Source organism: Lissotriton helveticus, chromosome 12 (assembly GCF_964261635.1).
Source record: "Lissotriton helveticus chromosome 12, aLisHel1.1, whole genome shotgun sequence".
NCBI lineage: Eukaryota > Metazoa > Chordata > Amphibia > Caudata > Salamandridae > Lissotriton > Lissotriton helveticus.
Window position 1 is genome coordinate 765,047,195 of NC_136073.1, and position 20,294 is coordinate 765,067,488.

General features: G+C 45.3%; 1 protein-coding gene across 1 annotated transcript in view; it reads right to left on the bottom strand.

The window, feature by feature from the left end:
- Positions 1 to 20,294, bottom strand: part of CCT3 (chaperonin containing TCP1 subunit 3) — a 194,239-nt gene that overhangs the window by 93,686 nt on the left and 80,259 nt on the right. The window contains exons 7-10 of the mRNA XM_078670260.1: positions 14,378 to 14,564; positions 13,767 to 13,916; positions 13,433 to 13,565; positions 7,646 to 7,727 (exon numbers count right to left, since the gene is read on the bottom strand). Coding sequence (XP_078526386.1) covers positions 7,646 to 7,727; positions 13,433 to 13,565; positions 13,767 to 13,916; positions 14,378 to 14,564 — 552 coding nt within the window. The remainder of the gene's footprint in view (positions 1 to 7,645; positions 7,728 to 13,432; positions 13,566 to 13,766; positions 13,917 to 14,377; positions 14,565 to 20,294) is intronic.

Sequence of the window (20,294 nt, forward strand, 5' to 3'; positions counted from 1 at the left end):
GTGGCTATTGGCTACTGTGAAGCGAAGAAACCTCCTGTGGGTTGGTTGTATGGGTACGTGAAAATAAGCGCCCTCTAGGTCCAATGTGGCCATGTAATCCCCTGAGTTGAGAAGACGAAGGATGTCCTGCAGAGAAACCATCCGAAATGAATGCTTGATGAGATATGTGTTGAGCTCCCTCAGATCTAGAATAGGCCGCCACTTTTTCAAAGTCTTCCGGATCAGGAAGAACCTGGAGTAGAAACCCTCTCCCTGCTGAGAGATCGGGACCGGTTCTATCGCTCCTTTGAGGAGCATTTGATGGACTTCCAATTGTAGTAGACGGAGATGTTTGGACACAGTGGCGCAAGGGAGCTTGGAAGGTGGTGCTTGGACAAACTCCAGAGTATGGCCACATTGAATGATCTTCAGCACCCAACGGTCCGATGTCATTCGTTGCCAGTTGTGGAGATAATGGGATATTCTGCTTCCCACTGATGTTACAGGAGGAGAAGTGACAGTAGTAAGAGCCAGCAAGCCGCTATTGAAGCTTCAGGGAGTCCCTCCCCTGGCGTCCTTGTATTCCTCTGTTAGACAATCTGGAGCAAGAAGAGGGTTGATTTTGCCGTTGGCTATACGTTGTTGGTACCCTCCTCTATATGAGGCATTACCTCTCCCTCTGGCTCCATGGAAGGGTACCTTGCGGTACTGCAGAGTCCCTAAGGATTTTGCGGTCTCTGTGTCTTTTTTGATGTCCTGGAGCGCATCATCAATATGCTTCCCAAAGAGCGCTTCCCCATCAAAGGGAAGATCCAAGATCTTGTTCTGGACCTCTGGATGGAACCATGTAGCCCGCAGCCAGCCTGGACGCCGAAGGACAGCAGCGCCCGCAAGGGAGCGGAACGCAGTCATTGCAATGTACATTGCACAGTCAATCACTCCAGCCGAAGTTACTTCTCCCTCCTAAAGAATCTTCTTAGCCTCTTTTTTCGCATCTTCAGGCAATCGGTCCAGATATGGGGAAAGATCGCACCACATTTTGCGATCATAGCGACCAAGTATCGCTAAGGCGTTAGCAGCCCTGACCAACAGACTGGACATGAAAGAAAACTTCTTGCCCGCATTATCCAGGCGTCTGCCCACATTATCTGGAGATGTCGTGAGGAGAGCTGAAGGTTTTTTCAACTTTTCTTTGGGTAGCCTGAGAAATTACAGAGTTAGGTTTAGGCTGACTGACCAAGCAGGCCGGACTATCGTCTGAAGCTTTATATTTCTTCTCAAGGCAAGGCAAAACTGGAATCACTGTGGCAGGATTCTTCATCACTTTAAACCCCTCATCCCAGACATGACCAACAATCGGAATAGAGCGAACAGCTTTCCTGTAAGGCTCTTTGAAGTAATAGAGGAAGCATCAGACTGCTCTGTGTGCATGGGCAGCTCAAACCTCTTTGGGGCCCTCTCCATCAAAATATGGAAACCACCTATGTCTGCAGGAGGGGAATCAACAGGTGCTGGTGCAGGAGAAGCCAGGCCAGGAATGACAGTCATCCCATTCTGCGTCTGGATCTGGTATTGCACCAGTGCCCTGGTCCTCATCAGAGGTATCATCATGAACAAGAGACACAACAGGTGGTGCGTACTGCACCATAAGCATTGGTTGAGGAGTTGCCAATTTGGGGGTAGCAGGATGAGCAGGAGGAACAGTAGTACCTGGTACTTGGAGGTTGTGTTGCAAACCTCCTTCTATAGTCCACAAGCATAGACTGCAAGTCTGCTAATAAATAGGAAGGCATGGAGGCCATCTTCGGCTGGTAGTCCTCTTGATAATCTGAGGAAGGGCCATATTGCTGCTCCTCCCCGTAATCCCCCTCAGAGTCTGTGTCCTGACACTTGACGTGTAATTGAGAAGGGCTATTCGCATAGGCAAAAGGACCATCTTCTTCAGATTCCTTTTCTTCCAGGAGGAGGTCGAGGAGTCACCCTCCTGGGGGATGTCATGTCAGGTGTAATTTGGTGCTTTTTTAGAGAAATTGTAATTTTTTCCACTGTCTACGAGTTAGTCGACGGGGCCGTCGAAGCGGATGTGGGAATCGTCGACGATTAAATAAACGTCGTCCACGCAGCCGTCGTCTAGACAGTCTACACCCCAGCCGTCGGACGTGGTAGCCGTAGTCACCCTAGTCATCAACATCCTCGTCTACAACACCATTGGCGACGACACAGGCACCACAGTCAAAGTCGTCGACGCGGAACTCTGAAACAGCGCCGGAGACAATTAAATCACCGATGACCGAGATGAAAGAAGACTGGGACTGTACCTTTGATGCTTTGGTCGACGGAGTCGTTGACAGCGTCGTCAACGAGTGAGCTTTCATCATTGATTACGCCTCAGAAGAGAGTGAAGAGTGCTTTTTGAATGTCTTTGGAGCCGCAGGAGGAGAAGATGGAGGAACAGAGCTGGATTTCCTCTCAGATATCACTCCCTTAGACAGTCCTTCATTCTCCTTTACACCTCGGTGAGGCGATTCACCAGGACTATGCCCTTCAGACCTATGAGAGGTCTTTTTTAAGGTCTTACCAGGACGCTCTTAAGAAGACGAAGGAGAGGCTCTACCCCTTTTTGCAGACCTTCTAGAAGATGTTGCAGAGGATGTGTCGTCACTATCACTGGAAACTGGTTCCTTCCTGGACTTAACCTTCTGGAGCCAGGTCAAAAGGCAACCCTCACGGTCTTGCAGAGATTTTTGTAGAGAAAGTGCAGCATATTTTACAGTCTGCTGACTTGTGGTCCGGATGCAGACAGTTAATACAATCCTTGTGCTTGTCTTCCACATACTACCTCTTCTTAGCATAAGTTGCACAGGCTTTAAAGAGGGCTTTCTTCTCCTTTTCAGACATCTTGACACAAATTCCAAGCAGGTCTTGAAGAAAAAACTGGTGGAAAAAACTGTAGATTTAAGGACAATAGGGAAAAACTGAGCAGAGCTCAGTGGAGACTCCCTAGCACACCGTGCAGTAGAAAATCTGGAGGTTCGGAGTTTCTCTCGGGAGGGTTCTAAGGGGTGAGGCTAATCTGATTGGTTGTTCATTTTTTTGGTCTCTTTTATAAAAAGAGGTGGATAGTTTGCAAAACAAGAATGGTGCATGCGGACCAGAATTGTTTTTTTCCTAGTCACTCGACTATCCGGAATATACATTGGCATAACAGAGTGTGGGACAGGCCCCATCCCACTGGCCCTTCACAGCCTTTCATGTGATAGATCTAGTACATGCATTTGACACAGTTGATTGGTTAAAGATTTGCGGCACTCTTGCGGAGTTGGCTTCCGATGAGATTGCTTAGTTTCATTTTCCTATTCTAAATGTAGTTTCATTTTCCTATTCTAAATGGGCCCTCAGTGCGAAGGTCAAGATGGGTCAGCCTACCTCAGCCCCTTTTGAGTTCAATCGGGGTACACGTCAGGGATGCCCACTGTCACCGCTTTTATTTGTGTTGGCAATGGAGCCGTTAGCCCAAAAGCTGCCACACGCATGGCAGGAGTGGGGCACCCTCCTGGGAGCAGAGCTTCATGCAGTTTCCCTATACATGGATGATGTTCATGTCTACATACGGGACATGAGACAAGGGCTTGGAAGCATTGAACTGGTGCTTGACCCACATGAGCAACAATGCCCCTTTGATATCCAAGTCGATTCTTGGACATTACCAATAAATAGGGAAGACATTTTGATAACTGTATGCAGGATATCCCTTTTCTCTCAAAGTAAAGCACTGGCAAGTAAAGAAACATTTAAATGAACATTTTACTTACCTGAAGAAAAAAAATAATCAATCGCTCGAGAAGTACTTACTTAATCTTGAAGTTCTTGGTGTTAAAACGTATATAAATGTGTTACTTTTCCAAATTAATCTTGCATTATTGTTGTGTGTGTCATTTATTGCCTCCGTGAGTACAACAAATGCTCAGCACTACCCTCTGATAAATCTAAACTGCTCGCCCCCATTTTTCCACAAAAGAGAGCATTTGGGTTTGTTATTGGTGTCTCTGTAAACAAATAAGGGCTGCCTGTCCTCTACACAGTGTATACTATATAGAGGGCCAGCTTCCTACAGTGCTTGGCAACCATTCTTAGGCTCCTGGGTTTCCCATCGGGCATACCTGCAGAGGCACAGCAGACAGACGAGAAAGTGGTATGCTAGTCAAACCTGTGACTAGTAAAGTCTGCACTGTAGGTTTCTTTCAAGGGCCCATGGAGGTGACCAGGATATAGGAGCCAGTTATAAGTTTATATTCATCAAAATGGAGGGAACATAACAGGACAGCTAGGGCAACGAAAAAGGTGGCATGATGGATGGCTATAGGCTTCAATTCCCCCCCCCCCCCCTCCCCTTGAGAGTAGTGATGATGAAGCCTGATGAGCTGGGGGTTTGGAAAATAACATATCTTAGGATTTCTTGGACATGAATGGCTGTTAAATAGAGTGGATGAACGGTTCTACTGGTTATGCTATATTGGGCTGCTCGTGCTTTTGTCTCAATAAAATGTTCCACTGTGAAAAAACAATTTTAAAGTCTGCAATTCTACAAAAAATAAAATAAAAAAAGAATTTTAAAAAAAAACGGAAAGGAGACACTGCCAAGTACAGAAAGTACTGGAAAACCCACAAACAAAAACAAGCAGCCAAAAGAGCCAATTTCGTTCAAGAAAGCAGGTGAGAAGATCTATTCAGAATTCACATTCATTAACATTTGTGGCAAGACTCTGAACAAGCGAGACACTAGGGTGAGGGATCAGTATGGGGAAAATGGAAGCTTAAAGTAGAAAAAGAACGTTCTCCAGAACCCTGGTTTTAGGCAGAACATGTTCCATTAAAAAAAAAAATGTTTTAAACAGAAGGATGCCCATGTTGAGGTCGAGAAATTGAATTAGCAAATGAATCTAAAACTTGAAAATGATGAGAAGAAACTTCAGTAGCAAATTATCAACTTTAGAAAAGTAGAAGTGTGTGACTAAGTTTTCATTACGATTTTTGTACAATAGATATTTATTTTTAAAAATAAAGGCAATTAATGTATCTAGAATAATCAGAGGAGGGACGAGGAAAACGTGTCCATTTTATTTCCCCAAACAATATCAGCGTTAATCAAGTGAAAAAATGGACACTTGTAACAGATCCAGACCATTAGTTGGAAAAACTATGGTACCCTCAAAAGACCCAATGTGAATAGGTGTAGCGGTATATATCATTCCTCCGCCCCTACATTGTGGTTCGTTGGCAGTTATCATTGGGTACCATAGGTAGTGTGGGTGCCTGCCTCAACCTGAGGCTCCTCTGGTCTGGATTGCAGTGGCCAGAGAGAAAAAATATATAGTGCAAGAAGAAAAAAGTTAAAAAAAGATCAGCACTTTTAAGTATTTTAATAAAATAGTGTAGATCTTATATTAAAATCAATGGGTACTTATCTAGGATCGAATTATGAGATCCAGAAGTATTCAAATTACAGGAGTGTCGACATGTTTCAGCCCCCTCTGGCTCAAAGGAGTCTACGGGGCTTTCGTCAGGACAAAAATGACAAACAAACAAAGAGATTCTACTCACACTTAATATGTGGAGTTCAAAGGAAAAGGCGAGGGTCAAATTAAACCACTCGAGTTTTTGCGAGCCTGTAAAAGACAATACAAACAGACATGTTGTGCAGAGTAATGAAACATTTGTATCATGTAGCTAGAATGAGAAAGGCACACTAGTAAGCAATAGTCTTAACTAGCAACACAGAGCTTATTTTTAGCTACGCAAATTTACATTTCTAAACATTAGGAGCATTCCCTGGTAGGATAGAGGAGAGAGGGGTAAGTCGAGAGCGTTCACATGTGCTGTAAAGATGTATGTTACAGCGCCAATCAGTGCTTAGTGGAGTCACAATAAGTATAATGGAATATGACTCATCATACGTGTTTTAGAGTCTGTCACTACTTTGAACTCAAGTACTATAAACTCAAGGGGGGGCAAATACAGCGAGACTGTCAGCGTTGTTAATGTGAGACGTTCTGAATTTAAGAACGCGGTATATGCTGGCTCTAATGCAGTAAGGTAGCGCGCTCGAGCATGCATTTATGGAGAGGCACTTACCCCCTGATTAGGAGATTCAAGCTTGCATCGGGGAGGTTCAGAGCTGTGAGGGACAGGTAAAAATTGATCAGATGTCTCTTACCTTCTTGTAGAAGGAATTGGAAGTTCCGAGCGAGGTGCGCGCTGCGCCATTACCCGCGTGTGTGCTTCCCTACGCCGCTTGTGCTGACTCTGCCCCCGGACGTCAGAGCAGCGTCCGGGGGAGGGATTAAGAAAAAAAGAAAAAAACGCAGTCTTAATCCCTCCCCCGGACGCTGCTCTGACGTCCGGGGGCAGAGTCAGCACAAGCGGCGTAGGGAAGCACACACGCGGGTAATGGCGCAGCGCGCACCTCGCTCGGAACTTCCAATTCCTTCTACAAGAAGGTAAGAGACATCTAGCTTGAATCTCCTAATCAGGGGGTAAGTGCCTCTCCATAAATGCATGCTCGAGCGCGCTACCTTACTGCATTAGAGCCAGCATATACCGCGTTCTTAAATTCAGAACGTCTCACATTAACAACGCTGACAGTCTCGCTGTATTTGCCCCCCCTTGAGTTTATAGTACTTGAGTTCAAAGTAGTGACAGACTCTAAAACACGTATGATGAGTCATATTCCATTATACTTATTGTGACTCCACTAAGCACTGATTGGCGCTGTAACATACATCTTTACAGCACATGTGAACGCTCTCGACTTACCCCTCTCTCCTCTATCCTACCAGGGAATGCTCCTAATGTTTAGAAATGTAAATTTGCGTAGCTAAAAATAAGCTCTGTGTTGCTAGTTAAGACTATTGCTTACTAGTGTGCCTTTCTCATTCTAGCTACATGATACAAATGTTTCATTACTCTGCACAACATGTCTGTTTGTATTGTCTTTTACAGGCTCGCAAAAACTCGAGTGGTTTAATTTGACCCTCGCCTTTTCCTTTGAACTCCACATATTAAGTGTGAGTAGAATCTCTTTGTTTGTTTGTCATTTTTGTCCTGACGAAAGCCCCGTAGACTCCTTTGAGCCAGAGGGGGCTGAAACATGTCGACACTCCTGTAATTTGAATACTTCTGGATCTCATAATTCGATCCTAGATAAGTACCCATTGATTTTAATATAAGATCTACACTATTTTATTAAAATACTTAAAAGTGCTGATCTTTTTTTAACTTTTTTCTTCTTGCACTATATATTTTTTCTCTCTGGCCACTGCAATCCAGACCAGAGGAGCCTCAGGTTGAGGCAGGCACCCACACTACCTATGGTACCCAATGATAACTGCCAACGAACCACAATGTAGGGGCGGAGGAATGATATATACCGCTACACCTATTCACATTGGGTCTTTTGAGGGTACCATAGTTTTTCCAACTAATGGTCTGGATCTGTTACAAGTGTCCATTTTTTCACTTGATTAACGCCAATTAATGTATCTACACAGACTTCACTATTACTTGCTTTAAATACTGTGGCTTAAAAATGACCTAGATTCCTAGCGATGGATAATAAAATGTCATAACTGTTTTACTCAGAAAACAATCCGTAAGTGCCTGAACATACCGTGCAATTCTGTTGTTATCAGTTTTCCTGACTCTGCGAATAGCAGTTATGTTGGCTTTTACCAAATAATGTTGGGCCAAATCTGAAAAAATAAATAAATAAATAAATAAATAAATAATCAAAGAAACAAAAAGGGCAAAGTCACTTCCAGCATTTTAATTAGAAAGACATGTTACCTACTTGTAATCCTAGTTCTCATTGACCGGAATCTTTATTTGTGTCACCAGCATTTACCAGTCATGTCTACATATGAAATCCCAGAGCACTTGAGAACGTATGTATGCACGTACATGGCATTGCCACTGTGCAAACCTAGACAAAAGGAAGCAAAATCACTGTAAAGGGTCGAAGATCAGCATAAAGGAAACGAGTGAAAGGTAGCGGAGGTACGGATGGTTAATGCTTTTTGATGTAGTGTTCCTTCTTTTAAAGAGGAGAGTCTTCAATGTTTTCCTAAATTGGAACAGCATTGGCGTGGTCCTGAAAAATACAGGGATATTCTAGCTCCTAAAGGCATGGATGGAAAGGCCTGGTGCCTTTTTTTCTCCACACTTTAGTCGGCAATGTGATGGTGTACTACACACATCCATACAATAACTTTTTCTTGAAAAAGAAAAAAAGAAAAAAAAAAAAAAGGCCTATCTGCATCTTACAATTGTAAAATGTCATCTTGTAATGGAATGAATAAATCTTCAAATGTTTTTCTTATAAAGCTCTCCAATTGTCCAACTGGAATGTTTAAGGTATTAGCTGTAGCTTCGGACTCTCGCATAGTGAGCCTTCGGTCTACAAGGGAAGGATATTTTAAGCCTTCTGGTAACACCTAATTTCATGAGAGTAGCTATCTTAAAAGGTCTTATTTAGACATGGGCAAATGCATGCAAATGCATGATCCACACATTTATAAGGTCTTCGGTTTTGTCCAGACTGAAACTAGTGACATCTAGTGTCTGTAGAGCTTTCTCAGCTTGAGACAAGGGATAGACAAAGGTTGAGCAGGAAATGGAAAATCATATGAAAACTATTTTGGTAAGGAAACCCAAGTAAGCTTTCATGACCACTCTATTGTCATGACACATATGTTTTACGAGAACACAATGGTTTTATTTCACTAACCCTGCAGGCCTATGTCACAGCCTCAAGAAAGGCTGCATTCTAAAATATCCGCTGCAATGAAGTTTTATGGATAGACTGAAAGGAAGTAGTTATATCCTTTGAAAGAATTACTCCTGAAGGAGAGAAAGTTTAATAATTGGAAAAAACTTTATCCATTCTCTCCATTAAATCCTTTGGTAAAAAGGTCTGAAACAAGGCTTGTGAAGAACAATTTCTATGCTGGTATGGCTGCAAGTTGTATTTAAATTGCCAAGAACCGTAGCTCAGATTTTCACCAGACTTCGCAAAAAAGGGAGAATGGATTCTTTCTGGGGCTTATCAACTTTTTTGAATGCACTATGAAGCCTTCCATTACTCAAAGTGTTTCTTCCTGGGGTAGAAGAAAGATACTGTGGTAGAAGGCTGCTTGACCTTGTTGAATGTCCAAGCAGTTTTGAGGCAGATTTACATGCCCATACAAGACATGTTCGGGAGCAAGGCTTCACAGCACAGCCATGGTAGGTTGAGGTGTAAGATCTAGAACATGAAAAGGAGACTCCGCTTGCACACCAGCAGCCTATGATGACACTCCAGACACAGAGAAGATTGAAGTGTGGCCATCCTGGAGTGGAGTGACCGGAGCCATCTTGGTTTCAGAGTACCTTAGTTTGAAGAGGACCAAGGAATTACTGAAAACTGGTATAAATACAATACCTCACTGGTAGTACTGGGTGGCAGCTTGGAAGTTTTCTACAGTTGTGAAATGTCGATTTGTGGGATGCAGTGCAGATTCTTGTAGTTAAGGAACACAATTTGGCTTTCTTGAAAACATTGGCTAAGGGAGTTTACTTTCACAATATCTACATCTGGGAATGAACTGCAGTGAGCAGTAGATTTCTGGCAATAGCATCCTGTTTGCGATAGATTTCTGGATCTCATTCTGCCTCATTTATTCAGGTAGAACATTGCTTGGCTGTCAGCCCCAGTGCGTAATTTGTGCCGGTGCTTTCCGGTGCATAGCACCGGCACTTATTTATCAGGGCCAGGCCTAGCCCAGATTGCCACTGCCAACTCATAACAGCAGCCTGCGTTAAAAAATGAAATAAAAAGGACTGTTCATAAGATCCGCATTCTCACTCTGTCTCCCTTGGAGAGCTGAGCCACTTATAAATCCATGCCTTCATTTTGTGTTGCCAGTAGGGAGGGCTCGGATTGGGCTGAATTTGGTCATGTGTGGCTGCGACAGGCAGGCAGCAGCATGCGTGTGTAACCTTTTTTTAAATTCCACGCTGCCAGCCCGCTTTATCATCAGGAAGCACACACGCACCGGCAATTGCAGTCCGGCTCAATTATTTTAAGCAGGAGCGTGTCGTGAAGTGTGCAGCACCAGGTCTCGGGTAGGCAGTTCTGCAATCAATGTCCAGTTTTAGTAACAGACGCGCCTTTTCTGAATATGAAAGCAGACACATTTGTGTACTAGAGATGCTTTCTCCACAGCAACGTTTACTTACGGCAATTCACTTAATGATTTGGACATATTTAAATTTATTTTGTGGTCGTTCTCTCTGCTCTCTGCTCTCATGCTATATGGCTCTGTATGTAGCCTCCTTCTGAATGGGAGCCATCAATCACGGTCTTGTCAGAGAGAAGTTTGGCTCTGGCTCGGTTTCAAAAATCTTACTTAAATATTTCCGTTTGAAGTATTTTGCATACTGGAGCAGTTCACATTTGTTGAAGAAGCTAATGTGTGTTTATTAATTACTAGCTGTACTTTGCAATTAGAAATGTTATCTTCCTTAGTTTACGAACGCTTGATTCAGGAAGTGTTTATTTACATTTGTGGACTCGGAGCTCTAAGCATTAACTATAGTGTTAAAGCAACACATTTCTGTGCGAGATGGAGGTAACTTGTGGTACAATCAGTGCTGAATCTGCTCATATGATAGCAGGTGGTGGTGGACTCAGGCACTCAATTTCGCCGACCAGGCCCAGTAATATGTACCGCGTACACTGTGCTGTGGTGCACCGTTGGGTAAGATAGGTGACAATGTGCAAAATATAATCCCTCAATGGAAATAAGCATGCCTTACGCCTAGATGTGGTGAAACAGGATGTTTGTAAACATTTATCACTGGATAATGCTGTGACAGAATTCATGACTATCAGGGCAGAGGAATATGGCCAGAGAAACATTTTGATTTGTGTGCCTACCTGACTCAGTTATTTTAGAGGGACCAACAGTTGGCGGAGGCTATAGATTTGTGTGCGGCAGTGTTGCGTGCTTAGAAAGTTTACCACAGTCTGTGACTGAGGTATTATGCAGTATAAAATTATATCACATTGTTTGTTAACATGCATGAATCTGTCACTTCAGGAAATATTTGCTCTTCCAAAGAGCATGCATTACCAGAGAGAAAAGGCTGTGAAGACATTTGCTTTATCTAATGTGGCACAATCCGAAATGTCCAGTTAGGAAGGTATTTTGCATGCTTTGTGGCTTTTTGGAACATTTTGAATATGTGTCCAAGAGTGGCAGTATGTGTGCAGGTTTATATTCTAAGTGTGAGAAATAAGCAAAAAAGCAGTTGGATAATTGGTGCTGCTGGTGCTTTGTTGAGAGGACCCTTAAACTGAGGTTATGAATTCTGGAATGCATCTTTATTTCAAATTCAGAATTCGAATCACCATTAATTTAAGGAAAATATTCAAAGACAAAGAAAAGCTGCATAATCCAGAAATGAAACCCTCAGATCTCGAACATAGAGGTTCAAAAATGTTTCCCCGAGTATTTTGATGACCAAGTGAATTTTAAGAAACACAGTGCATATAGAAAATATGTGCCTCTTTTGTAATCTCTGTCTGGTCTGTGATACAGAACTACATTTGGAAATGCTAGTTAAGTACTATGCTTTTTACGAATTGTGAATTTTAATAAATGCACATATATAGCTCCGGGAGTGAGTACTAGTAACAAGCACAATTGATAAAGTAATTGCTTTCACAGAATATTCAACTATTTGGCCACTGGAAGTGATAAATGGCTCATTTAAGTACTATATGATTTCCCCCCCCCCCCGCAGGGCGGGGTCAACTCCTATCAAAACCTTACTTGAGCAGGGCTCCCTTGCTGAAATTCAGATCCAGTATTACATCTGGCTTTCAGCAGTGCCAGTTGAGTTTTTGGGTGGAACTAATAGAACAAGTGGGTGGAGCCAGCAGAGAAGTGGGTGGAGTCGGGAAAGTGGGTGTGGTCTCCCAACAACATTTGAGCACCTGCATTTCATTTTTTTTTTTTACAAATTAAGCACCGGACTGCCATTGCCGGTGCGTGTGTGCTTCCAGATAAGGCGGGCTGGCGGCGTGGAATTTAAGAAAGGTTACACACGCACGCTGCCGCCCGCCTGTCGCAGCCACACATGACCAAATTCAGGTGCATGAAATTGAAAACAGACACACTAAAAGGCAAATGCAAATAGAGTGTGTGTGCGGTTTCACTATCAATGAAGATCCTACAATGTAGAATTCCGAAAACCAAAAAGGTGGAGTGTCAGTAGAGGTTATTCCCTCCTTTCTGGAGGAAAACGGCAGAACCAGAACTATGAAAGATGCAAATGGGGATGCGTCGGTAGGATGTCAAGTGTGTGTGTAGAGCAGAGCATGTGCTAGGCATCTTTAAACATTTTAAAGTAACAGCTGTATGTATGTACATTTATCCTTAATCCTCTCTCTAGTGTAGACATTTCCAAATGGTTCTGAAGTAGCTATAAACTAGTACAGAGAATAACTGGGAACAAGCCTTTGGGGTACATGGGCACTAAATCAATCAAATGATAGACAAGAACTGTTCAGAGGGCGGAGAGGGAGCCGAGGGTGTAATAAGTGTGTTCGCAGTTAAGAAGGGTGCTTACAGGATTAACAGCAATGGGGAATTAACTAAATTTGTTTACGGTTCCTAAGGCTTCCAGCTGGTATACTGTCAAGTAGCACAACTTCTAAGTAACATGTAAATCACCTAATACAGCAACCTTCCAGAAGAAAGAACAAACAAAAAAATAAACAATGACAAAAGAGAGGTTTGGAGAACTTGTATTGAGTGAGTTCAAGTCCCACAAAAGATGGTCATTTGAGGTTTCTGTAAAATAAAGGACAGGGATAGATAGAAGGCTGCTTTTCTTAGGGCTGTGAATCTGGGCTGGCTGGGATACTGGATTTTTGGGCGCTTCTTCAGGGTGTGAGAGGAGAGCTGTATAAGAGAACTTATACGTACATAAAGGTAAGAAGATTGTTAGTACAAAACGGATCGTTTTCAGGACTTCAATAGAGGTTTCCTAGGTACCACCAAATCTATAGCAAGTCATCCCACATTTCTTCCTCAAACTGAAGCCACATCTCTGGTGATTAGTATTACGTTGGTACAAATTATACACAAGACAGCCATTTACTTTCAGACAAAAAATAAATGTTTTTTGAATGAGCCATGAAAATATATAAAACTTTACAAATGCGAAACACAATTCTACTATTACGTTCTACATTGTCAAAACAAAAAAAGGCAACTTATGTTGTAGACGCAGAGCAATTAATAACTGGAACAAGCAGCCTTGAGTGCCCAGAAGGAACAAGGACCACAACTCTTTTCGGTGAGAAAAAAAAAAAATCTACATTTTAAAAAGTGAAGAATTACACAATTACCGGAGATTCCTTTTTCTGTGAAGATGACATCTGGTTTTAGACGGATGATATCCTCGCAAATTTGCTGAATATATTCTTCCTCCATTTGTAGAATACGAGCAAAGTCTTCCTCTTTAGTAATTTCAATCTCTGTCTGAAGGGACAGAGGCACATCAGAAAGCCTAGTTAATGTCGTTTCAAATGACCAGAAACTGTTTTTCTTCAAAACAACATTCCCTTTAGCAAAACCATGGTAACAGTTCATACAAAATGGTCAAGGGCCCAAAGATTTAAGGATCACATTACATTCTACATTGTTATCCACCAGTCTCCAAAACAAACCCACTAGCCTCACCTGGCTCTCTCCTTTCTTGTACTCCAAAGAGCAATCCAACAAGACAATGCGAGGGTTCTTGATGTGCCTGCGCATTTTAGGGTGAGTGATATCTTTGTTTACCATAACACCACGGAGCACACACGACTCTTCAACAATACCTCCAGGAATCTGGTAAAGGACCAACACAAAAAAAATGAAATTAGAAAAAAGATGTAGAAATTTTGTATTAAAAAAAAAATCTTCCTTTTCAAACAGACCACTGTTTCCAGTCGGTTGCTAGCTAGACTCAAACTATATCAGCAAACACACTGTTTTTTATTTAGATACAAAGGACAAGCTAAAACTTCCGTCCTATGCCACCCCTTCAACCTCCACTCGCCTTTGATTAAGCTGTCAAACAAAAGGCTACGCTTGCCTCCTATGCTGAAAGGCAGCTCCTTCTGCACGGTTTAAATTATTAACCACTGTGAAAACACTGGTCTTAAGTATTGCATTCATTGCACTGCTATCCCTGCTCCAATTCACATGGTCTGCACGGATTACAAAGCCCATCGCTCTGTAGTAGTTCAGGGCCATTTTTAAAAGTCATAAAGCAGGTCACTTAGACTTTAAATATCAAGGCTATGTACCTTTTCAACTTTTGCATACTTCTTTATATCAATCTCTTTCCTGCCATTTTCTTCAAACTCCACCGTTTTTACAGCATCAAGGGCAATGTTGCATGCCAGGTCAGCCCAAAGGTTTATCACTTTGGTGTTGATAGCACTGTTTATTATCTTCAGCATCATTTCACGGTTGTTCACATCTACCGGGGTGCTGTGAGAAATCAAATAAAACTATGTGAGATTGGAGGCTCAATTTAATGTGAAACCCCCAGAATTCAGCTTATAGTGCAGCAAGCGTTCCACTCATGAGGAACTAGAAAAGAATGACACAGATACAGAGATAAGGAGTTCAGCTTTTAAAATTATGAAGCGTGCTCAGACGGGTCTGCACACAAAAACCCACATAGCTAAAAAGTGTAAGAAGGTAGCAGACTCTTAATGTCTTAAATGAAGAAAAGTGTGAGCAAGAATAAAAAAAAGGAGTACATAATTGTGGATAGTCAGTGTGGTCAATTAATTTAGTGTGGCACAACACACAAATTACCCATCACACTAATTTTATTTATATATTTTTTTTATTTACTTTAATTTTATAGAGCGCTGGCTAGACCCAGAGGTATCAGAGCGCTTTACATGAGGAGAGTTACATAGGTTACAAGTTACACATTGGTACAGAAGGTACGTCAATTACACCCATTGGTTCAAGGTGTGTCGAGGGTAAGGGGGGTCACGTAAAAGGGTGACGGGGAGGGAGATTAAGCGGAGAATTGGCACATGGAAAAACAGAGCAAGCAGGAGTAGAGAGTTTCAGGGGGAAAGGAATGGGGGAGGCAAGCAAAGAATGAAGGAGGGAAGGAGTGGGGGGTAGGAGACAGCGAGGAGACAAGGAAGTCCAGGCTAGACCTCGAGGTATCAGAGCGCTTTACATGAGGATTAAGGCGTGTTACAGCGGTACATCAATTACAGTTACATTACAGATGGCCACAATAGTTTGTGAAGGAAGCAGGTCCATTTCTATTTCCACGCTCAGCAGATCATCGAAACCTGGGAAAGGAGCAGGTCCATTTCTATTTCCATGTTCAGCAGATCATCGAAACCTGGGAAAGGAGCAGGTCCATTTCTATTTCAGTGCTCAGCAGATCCTCCAGATCAGGGAAGGGGGCGCCGTCTTCGGGATCAGAGGTAGGACGACGACATGGTAGTCGAATTATAGCAACAGGCCATAAACATACAAAATGGGCGCTCACAAATGCACACTTCAGCCCAAAAGAAGCCCAGATGTTAGCAGTCACGCCACAGGTGAGGGAGGGTAAAGCTGGTATCAGGGCATCACCCCCTGTTGAATGTATCCGAGTCAAGTGACCGACCCCTGGACCTTCCACGGACCTCAGAGCATGCCCCCAGGACCTGGTGCTCCTGCAGCCGGAAAGCACGTGGAGCCTCCAACACACAGAGCCAAGGGCAGGGTCCCACACTGGCAGCCACGGAGGTGCAGGAGAGCTCCAATATAATCAATGGGAGGGAGTGGGAGTAGAAACATTGCATTCACCACCAATAGCCACCACAGAAAATCTGCCAAGAGCCCAGTAGCATGCGCGGTAATCCTGTTATGGCCCAATTCCAGCCGCTATTCTAGGCCTGTGCAGGCTCTGCGCTGCTAGGTTCAATTATGTGGGCCTGCACCGGAGCGGCATGCGGAGTGCCCAGAAAGAAGGGCAGAGACACCCCGTGGGGCCAATATCTCTGAACGGGGCAAGGCAGCGCTCAAAGTGTGGGCACCAGCAGCGTCCCGCAGGAGCAGCGCCGATCTTACGGCGACAGCGAGAAGGCCGCACAGCCTCCCAGCTGCTCCACAGGCCACCTCAGCTCACCTGTGTGCTGCTTCATGGGGGAAAGAGTATTCTGGCTCCCTGTCAGCGGCGGATCGCAGCCCCCGTCATTACACACACCTTGCAGGAAAATGATCGCGCCGGTCCCCGGGGAAAGTGCGAATAATTCCGGATAGAAATAGACAGCTCGGGGAGCCGACTTAGCACACTACAAATATAGAATCTTCCAAAAGAAAGCATCGAGAGATCAAAACGAGGCAAATTACGAAGCAAATATGATTTAAGACAGAAATTGGGAAAAGATTTGGTTTATGGTACTAAAACAAAAAGGAATACGCAATTCTAAGGCAAACAGTACATTACAGATTTTGGATGTATATCTTTGAAATAAAAAAAGATCAAAATTCTCATTACAGAATAGACCAAAGTTCTTCATTCAAAACAGCAGACATGCAAGTGAATATTGTGACCATCCAACGAGTTAAAGATACATTTTGACTAAGGAAATATAGAAAACTCACTTTTTTCATTGTTTATAGACTATAAACAATGAAAAAAGTATAGTATAGATGAAGGGAAAAAAAGTATTTATCTGTAATCTAAGTACGATTGTCGTGGGTATTCGCTCTTCATCCATAACATTAGAATGTTTATGCTTCTAGTTGCTCAGAACACTTTCACTTGTACAATACATTAGAATAAACAAAACGTGGTTTTAAGCGACATCTTACCCATAAGAGACAACACTGTATATTTGGTTAATTTGGCCAATTAAACTTAGATGAAAAACTACAGTTTCTACCATTTTTAAATTGAAAACTAAAATGGAAAATGTAGCTAAATGTGAAATAAATAGAATGTGAAAACAGGATTGAGCACTTTTCATCATGGGATTCTTTCTACTGGCCTTAACAGTGGAATAGACAAATAAGCTTAAAGGAAACCCTGCCTGGGACACCCCCTTCCCCAAACCAGCCCCACCCTCACCCCCAGAAAATCCAAAACACTAACGATAAAAGATAGGCACATGTATGAAAATCTCTCAGGGCTGGAAGCTACATTCAACAGGTTATTTGAGTTAGAATCAATACAGAAGAGTTTGTTGAAAGTAGGAATTGACCAGGTACCCCTGAAATGTCCAGAACAAGGAAATGTCCTTAGGTTGATAGCTGCAGCTGCTCCGCCTTTAGCAGAATGAATCATTGGTTTGCCAGCCAAAGTTCTGGTCATTCCTTAGTAGCACATTATGATCTTGAAACCTGTATTGTGAAAGCAAGAATGAAGCAAACAGCTCGATACAAGACATTATTGTTACGACTGGTGGTAATCTGGCCTTTACAACTAATATTCTGGTGACTTCCAACACCCAGAATGTACAACAAGTCCTCTCTACTTCTGAAAAAGAGCAGGGAAAATTAATGGATGCAGAAATCAGTCAACTTTACTAAGGAAAGATGGGAGAATTCTGAAGGATAACTCACTGCAACCGACATAAAACATAAGGCTCATGGGGGCGTGGCCAGCCAGCCAAACATGGCGGACGCAACTCGATAGAGCTCCGTCCACAGGGCCCCTAATATCCTTCATTTCTCCTGCTGAAGTGCCATTTACTGTTCCCCCAAAGCGGAGCCGGTGTGAGGGCATGCCCAGGAGCCTCCGGGACGTGGCGAAGCTTGGATTGCTGCGGAAATAGTGGTGGCGAGGTGACCGGGCCCGTCGCTGCTAAACAGCCGGCAAGGGCGCGAAACTCTGCCTCGGCACCCTCAGGATCCCCCTGTGGCACGGAGAGGGGCAGGCCCGAAAGCGACAGACCCTGCCTTAGGCCCAAGGCCACTGGGGCGAGGTGCAGTGGGTCGCAGCGGCCCCGGAAGGTGAAGGCGGGCGGAAGGCGAAGCCCCAGCCTGAGACCGGGAGTGCGGCGAATGCGGAGGCGCGTCTGAACCCAAGGGCGGAGGTTTACTGAGGCTCTCCAGCAGACGCTGGCAAGGACCGCGGTGAGGAGCGGAAACGGGCCCTGGCCTGTGACACCCGTACGCTGACACTGCGGACCCGGGCAAGAGGAGACGACGCACTGAACCCAGGAGGGAGGCGGCGGCGCACCGGGACCTTCGCAGGGCTCCGCCGAGGGCCGCCACAGAGACTGCACACTGAAGAGGAGGTACCTTGCTCCCAGAGTGAGCCCGGCGGGAGGCAGCGAAGGCACCAGCCACCGGACATCCTGCCTTTGACAGGGGGAGCTGCCGGGTGGCAACGCAGACACCACTGGACCCCTGATGGAGGACCACAGGGGCGAGTCTGGGGGTCAGCCTGCGCCGGGGCCGCACCAAGCCTGATAAGACGCTGGCCGTTGAGGCGGTGGGTCGCTGCACCAGGTCGGGTGCGTCTGGAGGGGGCACGAGGAGGCAGCGGAGGCCGCTGAAATTGGCCGGGTGGCAGAGGCAGCGAGGAACGGCGAAGCGCATCGACTCCGCGCGCGGCTGGACGGAGGCCGGGTGCGGCTGGGCCCGGGCGCCATTTTGACGCAGCCGCCATCTTCAATACTGCTGCATTGGGCGGTCACTACCCCGGAGGTACCCGAGACACTGTGCCCCACTGCTACTACTGGTGGGGTTCGGGGCTGTGCCACCAGAACTGTTGCACCCCTCGGTGCAGGCCACCGCTTGAGACTATACGCCCCCCCCCCCCACCCCAGGGGGCACACGTGCCCTGGAGCCTTCAGGCGACAACCCCTAATGGCAAAAACCCGTCCAGTCGGCTCCATCCTGTACCGAGCGCGCGAGTGTCCGGATTGGTGGAGGTACCCCTAGATGCCCACAGCGCAGCAGATTGTGATGGGTCGGCTCCGGGACAAGTCCCAAACGAAGCAGCAAGGGACGACAGACCCGGGCCCCACGCAAGAGCACAGGCGAGAAGAGATGGAGCCCGTGACCACCCTGGCGGCAAAGATGGACACCGTCTTGTCAGCGGTGGAGCGCATTGGAGTCACCCTGGTGCAAACTAAGACCCGCATCTCGGAAAATCCGCGGCATGCACACCCCCTAACCCCGCTACTCTGTCTTCTCCTACATGCAGCGTTCCAAGGTGGGGATCGCGCTTCTGCAGGAGACACACATGTCCCAGATACAACTGGACAGACTTCGTAGGCGCTGGAGAGGGCAGGTCTACGGCCCAACATACTCAGCGCATGCGCGTGGCACGTTATCTGGGTGAGGGTCCCTTTTATATGCGACGACACTCAAGTGGACCCGGAAGGGAGCTACTCCCTCGCGCAGGGGCGGTTAAACTGACAGGCGGTCCTATTGGGATCTTTATATGCCCGAATACGGATCAGCCCTCTTTTCTGGCGAATTTAAATCAGGTCCTTCATCCATATTATGGGTCTCCCTTGGTTGCTTGGCAGGGACTTTAACATGGTTCTTGACACACACTTAGACCGCTCCTTCCCGCCTTTACGTGCTGCGGCAGCAACGTCGATGGCACAGGCTCTGCGGGACTGGCTAGCGCATTGGGGAATGCACGATCTTTGGCGCGTACAGCACCCTACAGACAAAATGTACTCATACTACTCGCCAGTTCACGACTTGCACGTCCGTTTGGACCGCATTATAGGCTCTCAGTCCCTGCTCCCGCTCCTGGCTAGGTCGGAATACCTCGGTAGGACACACTCAGACCACAACCCCTTGTGGTTCCCGCTTAGTTGGAAAGCGGACCGGACCCCAGTACCCACATGGCGGCTACAGCCAACCGCGTTGGAAGACGCCGAGTTCCGGTCCTCACTGGGCACGACCATCCTAGCCTACTTTGAAGTGAATGCGGAGACAGCGAGTGACCCTATGGTGGAATGGGATGCGCACAAAGCAACTATTCGCGGGCATTGTATAGGTGCCACGTGGAACATCCGCGCCACAGTGTTGGCTTCCCTGACTCGCTTGGAGTCAGTGCTCCTGCAATACGAAAGGGAAGGCGAAGGGACTGGTAGGCACTCGACCAGGCTTAGTGCCCTTCGAGGTGAACATGCGGTGCCAATTGAAAAATGGAGATGCCACAATTACGCGGCGCACACGGCCAGGACGCACGCGAAGGCGGAGAGAGCTGGCTGTCTACTGGCCTGG